Genomic DNA, 13658 nt, shown 5'->3' with positions numbered 1-13658 from the left:
GCACAGTCACTCAGCCCTACCCCCAAGCTCACAGTCAAAGCTGGGGCAGAGCAACCAAATCCTTCTGGCCAGACAGGAGGCAGAGGCTCGCTGTTGAAATGATAGGTGGGGCTGGCCATGTAGGGAAGGCAAGAAGCCATTAGCTTATCTGAAATTCATTTAGGGGGGAAGGTGGACAAGGAAGTGCCTCAGTCTCCACTATTCAAAACCCAGAGAGCTTGAAAGCAAGTGGTACATCCTTAAACTGGTGAATGGGTAAACTCTTAAACTAGTGAATGGGTATGTCCTTAAACTAGTGAATGGGTACGTCCTTAAACTGGTGAATGGGTACGTCCTTAAACTGGTGAATGGGTACGTCCTTAAACTGGTGAATGGGTACATCCTTAAACTACTGAATGGGTATGTCCTTAAACTAGTGAATGAGTACATCCTTAAAGTGGTGAATGGGTACGTCCCTAAACTGGTGAATGGGTACGTCCTTAAACTACTGAATGGGTATGTCCTTAAACTAGCGAATGGGTACGTCGTTAAACTGGTGAATGGGTACATCCTTAAACTGGTGAATGGGCATATCCTTAAACTGGTGAATGGGTAGGTCCTTAAACTAGTGAATGGGTATGTCCTTAAACTGGTGAATGGGTAAACAAATCGTGAGGCATCCATGCAGTGGGATATTATTCAGTGATAAAAAATGAGCTGTTGCTCCAGGAAAAGACACAGAGGAAACTCAAAATGCACGTTGCTAAGTGAAAGAAGCCAGTCTGAAAAGGCTGCATGCTATGTGATTCCAACTGCATGACATTCTGAAAAAGGCAAAGCTATGGAGACAGTGAAGAGTGCTTGCCAGAGGTTTGGGGGAAAAAGAAATGAATAAGTGAAGCACAGAGTATTCTGTTTTATTTTATTTTTTTTAGAGAGATAGGCTCTTGCTCTGCTGCCCAGGCTAGAGTGCAGGGGCATAATCCTAGGTCATTGCAGCCTTGACCTCCCAGGTCAAGTGATCCTACTGCCTCAGCCTCCTGAGTAGCTGAAATACAGGTGTGTGCCACCACACCCGTCTAATTCTTAAATTTTTTTAGAGATGAAGTCTCACTATATTGTCCAGGCTGGAGGATGTTTAAGGCAGTGAAGCTATTCTTTATTATATTGTATTACTGGATAAATTTCACAAAACCCATACAATCCTATGACACAAAAAGTGAGCCCCAATGTGAAGTGCGGACCTCAGTGAATGATAGTGTATCAATACCGGTTTGTCAGTTCTAGCAAATGCAAGATGTTAACAAGAAAGTTGTGCGCCTGTGTCTGGAGGGGAAATGGTGTCTGGGAATGCTCCATACATTCTGCTAAATTTTTCTGTAAACCTAAAGCTGCTCTGAAGTATAAAGTCCATTAATATTTTTTAGAGTGGTAGTGGAGAGGATGCAGGGCATGTACTATTCATAGTCTTCTATGAACAGCAGACTGCAGACTTTGTGGAGTTTGGAGGAAAGCAAAGGAGGCCCAGCCTGAAGCACCTGCTTCCACCTGGAACAGCAGACGAATAATCCACTGTGGCCCCTAGAACCCTGAACGCTGGGGTTCTGGGACCAGGATGGCCCTGTTTCTAATCTCAGAACCGACAGTGTTTGTGTTTTCACACCTATAAATTGAGGCTGATATTGCAAGTCCCACTCCGGCAGCAGGAAGATGAGCTGAGATGTTAGGTGTGAACGTGTGAGGTACCCCCAGGATTCATGCCTCCCTGAGCCAGTCCACCTGGCATCTTTGTTCCAGGCCTAACTTCCCCGCTGGACTGTGAGGTCTGAGCACCAGCAACCATGTCTTTTGTATCCCCAGCTGCCTCTGTGAAACATAGCCCAGCCCCTATGCATAGTCGGAGCCCTGAATTAATCAATGAATTTGGAGGATTCAACAGGGATGGGACAAGAGATTTTGAATCCTTCATATAAGACTAGGCTGAGCTCAGTTCCTCTGAGCCTGACATCTGTGCTGTTCTCACTTATCCATGCACATGAACCCAAGTATGCTAAACAAAGGCACTGATTGCCACTGGACCAAAGGGGCCTTCCTCATCCCTGATTGATGGAGCTGGGCCTCTGTGGTCCTAGGAGAACCCCATGTCATCTCTGGAGAACACTCATGGTCCTTCTCAATCAGCCAGCCAGTTTTCGCTCTTCTTTTTCCTTCATCATAGAATTCTCCGGAAGAAACCAGTCTTGAGACAGCAAAGTGTTGTCTGAATGTCAGAGATGCTTTTCATTCTCACACGATGTGTCCAAGCCGCACAGCTGAAGGCTGTGTGCAGATCTCAGCCTTCTGCTAGGGTCCCTCCATGTAGCCCCTTGGACCTCTTCCTTCTGCAGCTGTTGGGGGCAGAGAAGGGATCTTGCATCCTCCCAATCCATCCTCTGATGCCCCAATCCCCAACACCACTAATTCGTCTGCACTCACGGCCTCTTCTGTGTGCAGCTGGCCATCTGGACCTAGTCCATTGGGAGGAATCTTGTTCCTGGGATTGGTTTTCCCCATGTGGCTTGAGTGCTGAGTTGCCTGTTGAGTTACCCAGATGATCATGTCAGTATCACCCCACCTTCTTCCTTAGGGTCTCCTTTCTGCCTCCCATGTGGTGTCTGATCACTTGGAGGCCCCTCCTGGCTGTCCCGAGACTCCCACTGTCACGAGCCCTTCCCCGGGAAGGGGACATCCAACCTCCTCTGCACCCGTGCCCCACTTCCCCCATCACATCAGGCATTCACATGCCAACCCAAGGCGGCCCCTTACTGGAAAACTATCAAAACTTAAGTCTCAAGAAGGTGTTGGAGCGGAAACATTTGGAAGTGACTATGTGCCTTCCCCAGAAGACTAAATACTGATGTGCATTCTGAGTCACCCGGGGATATGTCAAGAATAGTGTCACTCAGGCCCTGATGATATTTGCTGAACCCGAATCTACAGACCCGGGCAGGGGTCCATGCAATCAGATTTTTAAGGCGCTTGTCAGGCAGTCCCACTGTCAGTCAGTTCCCCTTCTCCCAGGAAGTGGCTCTCCAGTGGGGCATGTGTGTCTGAGAAGGCGGCATCTTCCACTGGCCTCTCCAGTTTCTTCTTCATTAGAGCTCCAACCACAGAGCCAGAAAGTGGAGCACCTAGGCTTGCTGGAGGTTTGCTTCCTGAGGACACATACTCGGCAGGAAGCCCCCATGCGGCCTGGCACATGGCCTGGGCACTTCCATCCCACTCGCCGGGGATCCCAGCCACCTCTCACAGCCTAGGACTTGTGTTCTGCAGAAGGTGATCAGCTGTAATCCCAAAGTTTGATAACAAAACCCAGTGAAAGATAACTTGAAAGGAGCCACCCAGCCCCTCCGTAGATGAGAGCCGTTTCCCCCAGGCCCTCATTACCCAGCAGACAGCCTCATACTCCAGGCAGATACGTTAGCACCGAAGACCTGCTCTCCACCTTCTTCCCCTCTCCTTGGTCTCTGGTATTCTATGGCCACTCTCCTATGACTCCTACTCCCAGCATCTCCCTTGTTTTCTGCCTCCCTTTAAATCCAATGTTATCTATTTTACTGTTTAATTTGATTTCCTGTCCTAGGACATTGGCTTTTATCATCTTCCTTGCACTCCCTCGACCCTTGCTTCTGGAACCCCAGGCAGATGGTGCATTCACAGGGACCCACCCTTGCGAGCCCTGCCCTGTTCCTTTTCATTCCTCCTTCCTTGTGGGGCAGCGGCTTGGGCAGGTGCAGCATCACGGGACCACTCCCCACTCTTGCAAGGCCAAGTCCTGGGAAACTCCTCTCCTCTCCCAGCTTTTGCAATCCTGTATTCAGATTTCTCTATTTGGGTATTTGCTGAGCCCCTGCAGGCCAGATGCTGTCCCAGGTGCTAGGGACAGAACATTGTGCAGGTAGGAGTGCCCCTGCTGCCCTTTGGAAATACTCAAGAAGCTCAGAACCAGAGCAAGAGGGGCGAGCAGCTGTCGCTACCTAGCAGCCTTGCTGGGGGTCCCGCAGGCCTCTCTGAGCAGAAGCCTGTGTGCTGAGCAGCCATCAGCCATCAGGGCATCTTGGGCCGAACGTTCCAAATGGCAAGTTCAGAGACCCAGATGCAGGAACCAGCTAGGGAGGAGTGAGAGGCCATTGGTTGGGAGTGGGGTGCAGTGTGGGGACACCGGACTGAGGACTGGGGCAGAGGCCAGAGGGTTTAGGACCTGTGGGCTGTTATTGAGTATCTACAGGAGGGCCCCTGAGGGCTTTAAGCCAGGATGTAACAGTCTTGATTCAGTCTTCAGTGGGTCCCTCTGGGGCCTGGTTTGCAGAGAGAACCCAGTGAGGAGGAAATGGCAGAGATCCAGGTGAGCAATGATGGAGCTCCAATTTTCAGCTGGAGGGAAGTGGATGGACTTGGGATATGCTTTGGGATAAGAATCAACCACAAAAGGAAAAAAAGATAAAAATTAAAAGAAAAATATTCAGTTCTCTGCCCCACCTTAATGGTACCAGGATACGGGGTAGGTGAATGCATTAAGTCCCAGATGTGAAGGGCACAGCCCATCCCACGCTGGGGCGGGGATCCCAGGGAGCAGGTGCAGAGGACAGGGCCAGGCTGAGGGAACTGGGTCCCACGTCCCCCGTGGGACATGGGAGTGTAACAAAGTGCACTGTGTCTCAGGCTGACACTATTAGTCCACCCATGTCAGCAGCTCCCGCTTCAGCAGAGGTTACCCTGACCTCCTTTCTCCTCTGTCAAGCTGCTTCTATAAACCAGCCAGCAACAAGGCAGACGTGATGCGAGGTGGAGCCAGGGCCCTGTCGTTGGCGTCCCTGTGACACGTGTGTCTCTGCTCCCACCTCTGGTGTTCTCCCTTTTTAACAGCAGACAAGAAACAAACAAGCAAAGCAACAACATGGAACAAACAAAAACCCTGGGATCTCAAAACCGCCCTTCCCCATCTTCTGTTGCCGGGACACATCTCCCTTCTCCAGCAGATCCGATGCCTTTGATCGTTGCATGGTTTGACTGTTTCGTTCTGAATTTTTTTCCCCTTGTGAATTGCATCTCCTGATCCATAGAAATTTCCAAAGATTCAAAGACCCCCAAGTCCCAGGGGAGTGAGAGAAGCAGCCTCACCTGGTTCTTCCTCAGAACCCAGCATGCATGGTGTGCTTCTTTGGAGCACAGTCATGACTAAGGCTGTAAGTCTGAACTCAGCCAGCCCTGGGTTCCAGGTCAAGCTCCTCCCCTCTTTTCATGCCTCAGTGTCTTCATCTGTATAATGGGGGAGTGCAGGAAGTACCCCAGGGTACAGTGCAGCCAGTGGGGGTCATCGTTGGTATCATTGCTTTATGGGTCCACCCCCTGGGGGCCCCTAGAGGGTTAGAGCGTGGGCCACATGCAGAGAGGGGAACACCCTGTTCCCCCACCCTCAAGGCTCTCGGAGTGGCCAGAGGGCGGACACACAGAAAGCAGCTCCACCACGCTGTGAGGAGAGAGGTGTCCACCAAGCCCTGCAGCAACTGAAGCCAACACAGTGCTCCAAGAGAAAGGAGCTCCGGAGGGAGCAGCAGAGGCACAGGCACAGAGCCTGGATGGGGGTGTGTGCTTCTGGATGGACTAGAGGGTCAGGTGTCTGCTGGTGATGAGTGGGCCGGGCTGAGCATGAGACTGGAAAAGGAAAGGAGACAGCCCTAGGTTGGAAGAGGACATTTGCATCTTTCCCCCTGGGATTTCTGCTTCCAAGGGATGCACCTCACAGCCATGACCCTGGGTCCTAAGTCACACTGCCTGGAGTAGAATCTCAGCCCACCCGGTGCTGGCGGGTGACCCAGGCCAGGCTGCTCACACACCCAAGTCTGTCCTGTCTGTGGACCATGGGCACCACCACCTCCGTCTCATGTGAGGATCGCATGGGATCATGACTGAAAACCTTCGACACAGTACCTGCCACACAGTACAGAGGGATCCCTGTTCATGGAGGAAGATAGATTGTGAAAAACCTACAACAATAACTCTATCCCTTTCTTTATTCCCAGTGTAGCTTCACCTCGGCAGGTGAGCGTTATTGTAATGGAAGGCAGGGAGCGATTTGTACTGGTCTTTCTGCCACCTGCTCGCCCCTCTCAATCTCTCCTTTGCTTTTTGCTCTAACATCGCTCTTCTCTATTGCATGCAGGGAGTTTTCTTGAGCTGGGTAGCAGGCTGATTTCATTCATTTCTACAGTGCCTCGAATATCTTCAATCTCCCACAAAGACAATGTTTTATTCTATGAACACACCTTTTGCCAACATCTCGCTGCTTTCTGTACAAAACAGCCTTTTTGTCTAACATTGAAGTGTCTACAATAATAACTATCAATAGGGAAGGAAACAAATTAACATCCAACGAATATAGGGAAATGTGGCCCTGATACAAGCACTTGGTTTTTGCTTCTAAAGATGAACCCCTTCTCAGACTCACCTCATCGAGAGGGAGACAGAAAAGAGAAGTCTATCAAGCTTAGCAAACATCTGTAGTCCAATTACAGTCAACAGTTTACAGGTGTTGAGAGCAAACAGTCACTTATACACTACCTCCCAAATGCATTCTCTTAATCTCTCTTAGAAACAAACGCACACATTTTTCTAGGGCTCTTTATCCAAAGTGCAGAGAGACTAGCTCCTCCTCCAGGCCAGCTGTGGTCCTCCCCACACTGGGTGGAGCAATGGCAGGCCACAGCCCCACTGGGCAATGTGCTAAACACTGTGCCAGGGTTTCTCAGCTACCCCAGGCAGAGGCCCAGGCTCCACCCCTGGAGGTCCAGGTTCTGGAAATCCGGGGTGGGGCATAGGAGAGAGCATTTTTCTGATGCTTCCAGCTGCTGCTGTGTTACGTGGGACATACTGTCTGTGGGACAGGCCATGATTCTCAAATGCTAGCGGCATGAGCATGGACTGGAGAGATTGTTACAAGGTCAGCTTCCAGGCCCCACTCCCAAAAGCTCCAAGTCCGTGGATTTCAGGTGGAGCCTAGGAACCAGCATTTTTCATGAGTTTCTCTATGATTTTGATGCAGATGATTGCAGACCAAAGGTGGGCGTGGCGGGGAATCCCATCAACATTCAGAATCAATGTAGCAGGTCTGGGGTAAGGCCTGAGTTTCTGCATTTTTAACAAGCTCCTGGGGGGTTCTTGATGCTGCTGGTCTGGGGACCACACTCGGAATGACAGGCTGAAGACCATTCTTTGGAGCTGCCGCTTTGTCTTTTAGGTCATATTTTTCTTTTCTGTCTCAGCAATCTCTGCTGCTGGATTCCGAGTATGTCTGATAAACCAATGCTCTCTACTGGACTCCTATCAGTTACTGCAGTGTTTCTGAAACTATGTATTTCTGAAAATGCGAATTCCTGTAAGACATTACAGCTGTGTAAGACGGTTTCTTTGAACAAAGTTGGGGCCATGCTGCATGCGCCAGGTTCCCAGCTCTGGGTGAGAATGCTGGCACTGCAGCTTTCCCCGTGCCTGCCCTCTGCACCCTCCTCTGCCTGGCTGTCTAGTGGAGTTAGGAGGACTCCAAGAGCAACTTTACATAAAGCTCCTACACATGTACCTGGCACATAGCTAGCACCTTGTAAGGGCTGGCTATTGTCAAGCTCTACCCTTTCTGGAAATCACGCTGCAGTAGACTCAAGATTCATTCAGTGGTAGAGGGAGATGTGCTTAATACAGTGTTTGGAGTTGAGGACCCACCTGCTCCTGGACCCGTCTCCCTGCCACACACTCACACCTTTTCTTTTTTTTTTTGAGACGGAGTCTCGCTCTGTCGCCCAGGCTGGAGTGCAGTGGCGCAGTCTACACCTTTTCTTTTCTTTTTTTTTTTTTTTTGAGACGGAGTCTCGCTCTGTCTCCCAGGCTGGAGTGCAGTGGCGCAATCTCGGCTCACTGCAGGCTCCGCCTCCCGGGTTCACGCCATTCTCCTGCCTCAGCCTCTCCGAGTAGCTGGGACTACAGGCGCCCCCCACCACGCCCGGCTATTTTTCTTTTTTGTATTTTTAGTAGAGACGGGGTTTCACCGTGGTCTCGATCTCCTGACTTCGTGATCCGCCCGCCTCGGCCTCCCAAAGTGCTGGGATTACAAGCGTGAGACACCGCGCCCGGCCTACCTTTTCTTTTTCAAATTGGCGCACTCCTCAGCGCTTCAACAGTTTCTCGCAGAGCACATTGGAGCAAAGGCGGGGGTCTGTGATGCCTCTCCAGAGAAAGAACTCGCATAATGCTCAGGCCTCCTGCAGACAAAGGTGTATCCCCAGGGACAGATATTTTAAGAAAACAGACCAGGGACGCAAGACAAGAGAGCTGTTTTGGTGTCTAAAGCAGTCTTGGACAGCTTCCGATGTCGCTTGAGCAGTGGTGAAGCGCCTTGAATAAGGGGGAAAGCAGAAGGGGCGTCTTCCAAAAGGACGGGCACATGGCCGAGGAATGGAATTCTCTGTCCATGAGGATTTGGGATGGGTTTGTTCATGAAACCTCACTGGCTATGCAGGACCTTCGAGTGAGTCTAACGTCCAGCCATGTCAACTGGTCACCTCTCCTTCTTCGGCTAGGCGGAGAGTGGGACAAGGCCATAACTGATAGGAGTCCGGGCTGGGGCAGATTTTATGTCTCCTGACTAGTTCCATAGTTACAGTTGCAAAACCCAATCTCGCCTTGTGCTCTTGGATGTGGTGCTTACTCTGGTCCTCTGGGGTTATCTAAAATCTGGTTTCCTTAAGTGTAAGGCAGAGCTCTAACCAGGAGACCACCCTGCCCCCAAGGGTGGGGGTTCTGGGAGGGAGAGAGGGGAGCGGCTGCTCTGTAGCTTTCTCTACTGGCTTGCCCAAGTGGACTCTGATCTTGGAGCTCAACGGTGTCACTCAATCTTCCACCCTCTCCTTTGCAACCTATTTCTTAAACCAGAACTAATGTATTCTGGACACAGAGTCCCTGAAACCCCAGACAAAGAAAATTCGATGTATCTGAACAAACAAAACCGCGTTTCTTTAAATCTCCAAGCCAAAAGGAAAAGTGCAGAAACATTTACTCACTGTCCAAGCTGTACATATATTTTGCCTGATGACCCTTAAAGAAGTGCCCCCCAGTTCAGCCATCACCCATGCAGGGCAAAGGGAGCTGGAGCCGGCCCAGCCTGTCGGCGCAGACACTCCTGGCAGCTTCTGTCTGGGCACTTCTTTCTTTCTTGGAGCTTCCAATTTCTTTCTTGGCTTCTGAGGCCTAACAGGGTGTTTTGATGCACACACAGGAATTACTACCGTCCCCAATCCTAGGGCACATCCATAGCCCAGGCCAAGGCTTTGAGTTTTCCTAGGAGCGGGAGGGTCTGCAAAGCCCCACAGGCTGAAATCTCAGCGTGGCCCTCTGCTCATCTGCTCTAGGTGGAAACCCTCACCCCTGAGCTGCCTGACCTGGGTTCAAGGCCATGACGTAGGCCCGGGTCAGGGGAGTTAGCAAGGAGACACTTGAAAAATAAAGGACAGAATGGAAGTGCACACTCCCACCGCGGGCCCGGGCGGGAAGTCGGACTAAGACCACCGCGGGAACGCCCCATCCAGAAGGGGTGCTCCGGCTGTAGGGACGCAAACCTCAGCGCTGTCTTCAGTCTCTACACCCGCGCCTTTTTCCCCTGGAAAACGAGTGTCCTTGGCCTCTTCGGCCGCAACCGGGCGGCTCCAGACGTCCAGGGGGGCCGGGGCTGGGCTGGTGCGGCGCGGGAGGCGCGGGCGCGGGCGCTGCGCCTTTAAGGCCCGCGTCGGCAGAGCGAGCGCAGGGGCCGGGCGGCGGGGCGGGGCCTCGGCGGGGCGGCCGCGGCTTCACCTGCAGCTCCGAGCGCGCGGAACAGAGGCGCGGGCGGCTGCGAGGCCGGCGGACGCATCGGCCCGAGGGAACGCGCCGCCGGCCGGACTTGGCCTGGCTCCCGGAGCCGGGGCGGCGAGCGCGGCGGGCGCAGCGGGGCTGGAGGCTCCGGGCGGGCGCGGGGGAGCGGCGGCGGCGGCGGCGATCGGAGCGGCGGCTGTGGTCTCGGCAGCGGCGGTGGCGGCGGCAGGGAGCGGGCTCCCGGTGCCGGGCACCGGGCGGGCGGCGGGGAAGATGACCGCGGGCGCCTGCGTGCTCCTCCTGCTGCTCTCGCTCTCCGGCGCGCACCGGGTAAGTTGCCGCCTCCCGCCCCGGCCGTTCGGAAGCCCTGGGCAGCGCGAGGTCGTCCCCGGATCCCGCGGGGCGCGCATACACCCGGCGGGGCTCTCCCGGGCTCCCCCGCCGCGCTCCCCGCTGCATCCAGCCCGGCGCCCGCGCTCGGCGAAGCTGCCTGCGGTCGGCAGGAGAGGGAAGCCGCCTGGGCAGCGGGGAGCGGCGGAGCAGGGTGGAAGTGGGGATCGGTGGAGGACCCGGGGAGCTCTGCCTGCACCGGACCCGCCGAGCCTCCCTCGGCCGCCCAAAGCCCGTAGCCGCTACCCGGAGCTCGGCTTGCCTGCATGGGGCAGGCTTCCCACTGGCGGAGCCGGCGCGCCCTCCATCGCCCGGGAGCCGCGCGCCGCGGGAGTTGCCGAGCCCAGCCCCGGCCGTGGCTGAAGGCGTGGGGCGCCCGGCGGCTGCGGGCCAGGGATCCGGGAGTGCGGGGCGCCTGCCCGACCTCTCCTGCCCAAGGCCTGGGGGTCCGCCGCGCAGCGCCGCTCAGTTCTGTGGGTGCCGGCAGGACCCGCGCTGCGGGTGGGCGACGGGGTAGGACTGCGGGGCACTCTCACCCCCGAGCCTTCGGCGGGGCAGGAGCCCGCGTGTCCGGCGGGGCCCCGGGGGCTGGGAGCGGGGCCGGGCTTGGGCCGGGAAGCCGGACGCCAGGCAGGCGCGGCGCGGGAGGGCGCCCCGGGAGGGCGAGCGGGTCTCCCTCTTCCTCTACAGAGCCCCGCGGGCCGGATCGCGGGCTTTGCTCTGCGCCTGGCGAGGTGCGCGGCCCGCGGGGGCAGAGTGCGCGGCAGCTCCGGGGGCGCCCCTAGGCGGAGGCGGAGGGGCGGCGGGAGTTGCAGGAACCCCCTCTCGTGGCCGATCGGCCTCGTTGCCTCCTCCCGGGCAGCGCTGTTGTAACCTCGGAAATAAACAAGTGCCAGCGGCTGGAGGCCCGCTCCGAGGCCGCGGGGCGCTGGGGGGGTGCGCTGGGCACACGCTTCGGGCGGGCCGAAACTTTCCTGGACGAGTTGAGCCTCCCACCGGGCTGCGGGTGCGATTTGGAGCTTCGTGGCCGATGAAGAAAACCGCGGTTTAGAGCTTTTCGTAAGGAATGACCCTGCGTCCCGCTCTCCTCCCTCGGTGCTGGGGGCAGAGGGGCGCCCTCCGCGGGGCCGGCGTCGGGAAGCCTGGAGCTCCGGGCTGGGGGCGGCCTCCGGAGTCGAAGCATGGGCGGGCAACGGCAGCGCGCGGAGCTGGAGGAGGCGGCGGGCGGGAGGAGCCACTGCCCGGTGCGGGCTGCGCCTGGGGCTTCCTGCGCTCGCCGGGGCGCCGAGCACCGCTGTGCTCCTGCTCCTCCTGCGGCGGGGCTGGCTTCCCGCTTGCACACACTGCCTCTCCCTCCACCACCTCCTCCTGCCTGTCACGCCCCCTCCTAGAAGCTTGGTCAGAGGGCCCTGCCGCCCACCCCATCCTTCCCTGGCCTTGTACCACGGGCTCTGGACTTCCCCATTGAGCAGGAAAGGCGAGCGAGCTCCGGAGCACAGGAGGAGACCCCCTTTCCGGTCAGTTAGGGGAGCTGTCTCCCTGCCTGGGCTGGAGATGGGGGCTCCGAGGGTGAAAATGCGGGCTGAAGACTAGAAGGTGGGAGCGCCCCCACTGCCTCCTCACCCCAGCCCCCGGCAGCCTCCCGCAGAGCTGCCTTCTTCGACCCGCTCTGGACCTAGTCCTAGAGAATCTTCTTTCTTTCTCTCCTCTTTCTCCTCCCTCCCGGTGACCTGGGGAGGAGACAAGAAGCTACCGCCTCCGCCTTACCAAGAGCGCAGAGCAGTGGGCCCAAAGCGCGAATGGTCTGAGCAGAGCCGCCCACACTTTGGCCTCCCTGCCCTTAGTGGCTTCGGGAGCAGCGGCTGAAGTCTTCTGTCTCTGCCTTTTGGACATTCCTTAGGCATCTCCTCTGCCAGTAAGGCCCTGGCCGGCCTGGCTTCGCCAACAGTCCGTCCTTCATGCCCTATCTGCTGTGTGTGGGGCTGGGGAAGGATGCTCCGGGGGTCTGCAGCCTGCAGAGTGCTCCCTAAAGTCCGCAGAGAGCAGAGGAGCAGACGGGGATATCGCGTCTGGGTGGAGACTGTGGCCTGCCAGCCTTTCTCCCTTAGCCAGAGACCTTTTGCACAGCAGGCCCTGGATAAATGTTGGTTGGATTACATTTCTGTGAACTTATTGTTTTACTCTCTCCCCTTTGTGTTCTCAGGCCCATAATGAGGATCTTACAACCAGAGAGACCTGCAAGGCTGGGTTCTCTGAAGATGATTACACGGCATTAATCTCCCAAAATATTCTAGAAGGGGAGAAGCTACTTCAAGGTAGGGCGGGGCGTGGAGGGGTGGGAGTGAATTGCTGCCATGCTTTTCCTGGGGGAAACATGTAGTAGATGGGAGAGGCAAGGCTTGCCTCATCTTTGTGCTCTCTGTGAAATGATGGTGGTGAAGTCCACGAGGTGCAAATTGGTTGACCTGAAAGGCGTTTTGCATAACAGGTGAATGATTCAGAATCCCTGTCATTTTTGAGTGAAGTGAATCATTTCCTGGGCAGCAAACTGTAATTCAGATGTAACATCACCCAAATAGTGTGCAGAGAGAGACCTTCTTACCAAGTATTTTTATGCATGAAGTTCTGGATACTTAAATTATCCCTGCTTTGAAATGTATGATAAAGCAGACGATGTTGTTGGAAATGCAGTAAATAAGCCCACAGACGGTCTGTTCACAAATGTGGCATTCATTTTCATTACTGCCCCACTGACAACACGAAAACACACATGCAGGAGGGAGCTACCAATTAGCTTTATCGTAATTGCAGGATTACATCCACACTTGTGATGGGAAAGTCAGAGACAGCTTCAAAACTCAGATGACAGTAGATCATCCTGCTTATTGGTCTGTCTCCCTTTCAAGACAAACTAATTAGACTTTATATTTGCATGGGAGGGGACATAAATCAGTTCTGTGCCGTGAGCACCTTGGCTGTGAGCCTTTCCTCTCTGCATCAGTTTCCTGGAAGTGGCAGCCTTTGAGTTGATTTCAAAGCGATAAAGGAAGAGGACTTTTGATAAAGTATCAAAGCTAAATTTCCACATTCAGGACTGTTGACTGCCCTACCAGTTTTGTGTCCCAGGGAATTTAAACTTTTCCCTCCAGAACTGACAGCGGTTCCTGTGTGTGTGTGTGTGCGTGTGCATGCGTGTGCGTGAACTTGCTCACGCATATAGTGAAGTGATTTTTCAGATCCACGCCCTTCAAGACAGAACTTGTTGACGTGCCTTGTTGATTCCTGGTTATGTGGACAGGATTTTTATTTTGCACCGAATCCAAGTTTTCTGACTTAGTTTTGTTATCTAAATGTGATACTACTGACTTATTAGTCATCAAAAAAATAAAAAATCTCTAGGCAGTTGGCCTAGG

General features: G+C 54.6%; 1 protein-coding gene across 1 annotated transcript in view; it reads left to right on the top strand.

The window, feature by feature from the left end:
- Positions 1-8961: 8961 nt before the first annotated feature.
- CDH4 (cadherin 4) overlaps positions 8962-13658 on the top strand; it is a 675895-nt gene continuing 671198 nt past the window's right edge. Inside the window, exons 1-2 of the mRNA XM_055265685.2 lie at positions 8962-10185; positions 12449-12560. Coding sequence (XP_055121660.2) covers positions 10129-10185; positions 12449-12560 — 169 coding nt within the window. The 5' untranslated portion in view covers positions 8962-10128. The remainder of the gene's footprint in view (positions 10186-12448; positions 12561-13658) is intronic.

This window comes from Symphalangus syndactylus, chromosome 24 (assembly GCF_028878055.3).
Source record: "Symphalangus syndactylus isolate Jambi chromosome 24, NHGRI_mSymSyn1-v2.1_pri, whole genome shotgun sequence".
Taxonomy (NCBI): domain Eukaryota; kingdom Metazoa; phylum Chordata; class Mammalia; order Primates; family Hylobatidae; genus Symphalangus; species Symphalangus syndactylus.
Note: the sequence above shows the minus strand (reverse complement) of the source record. Positions and strands in the feature narration are given on the sequence as shown.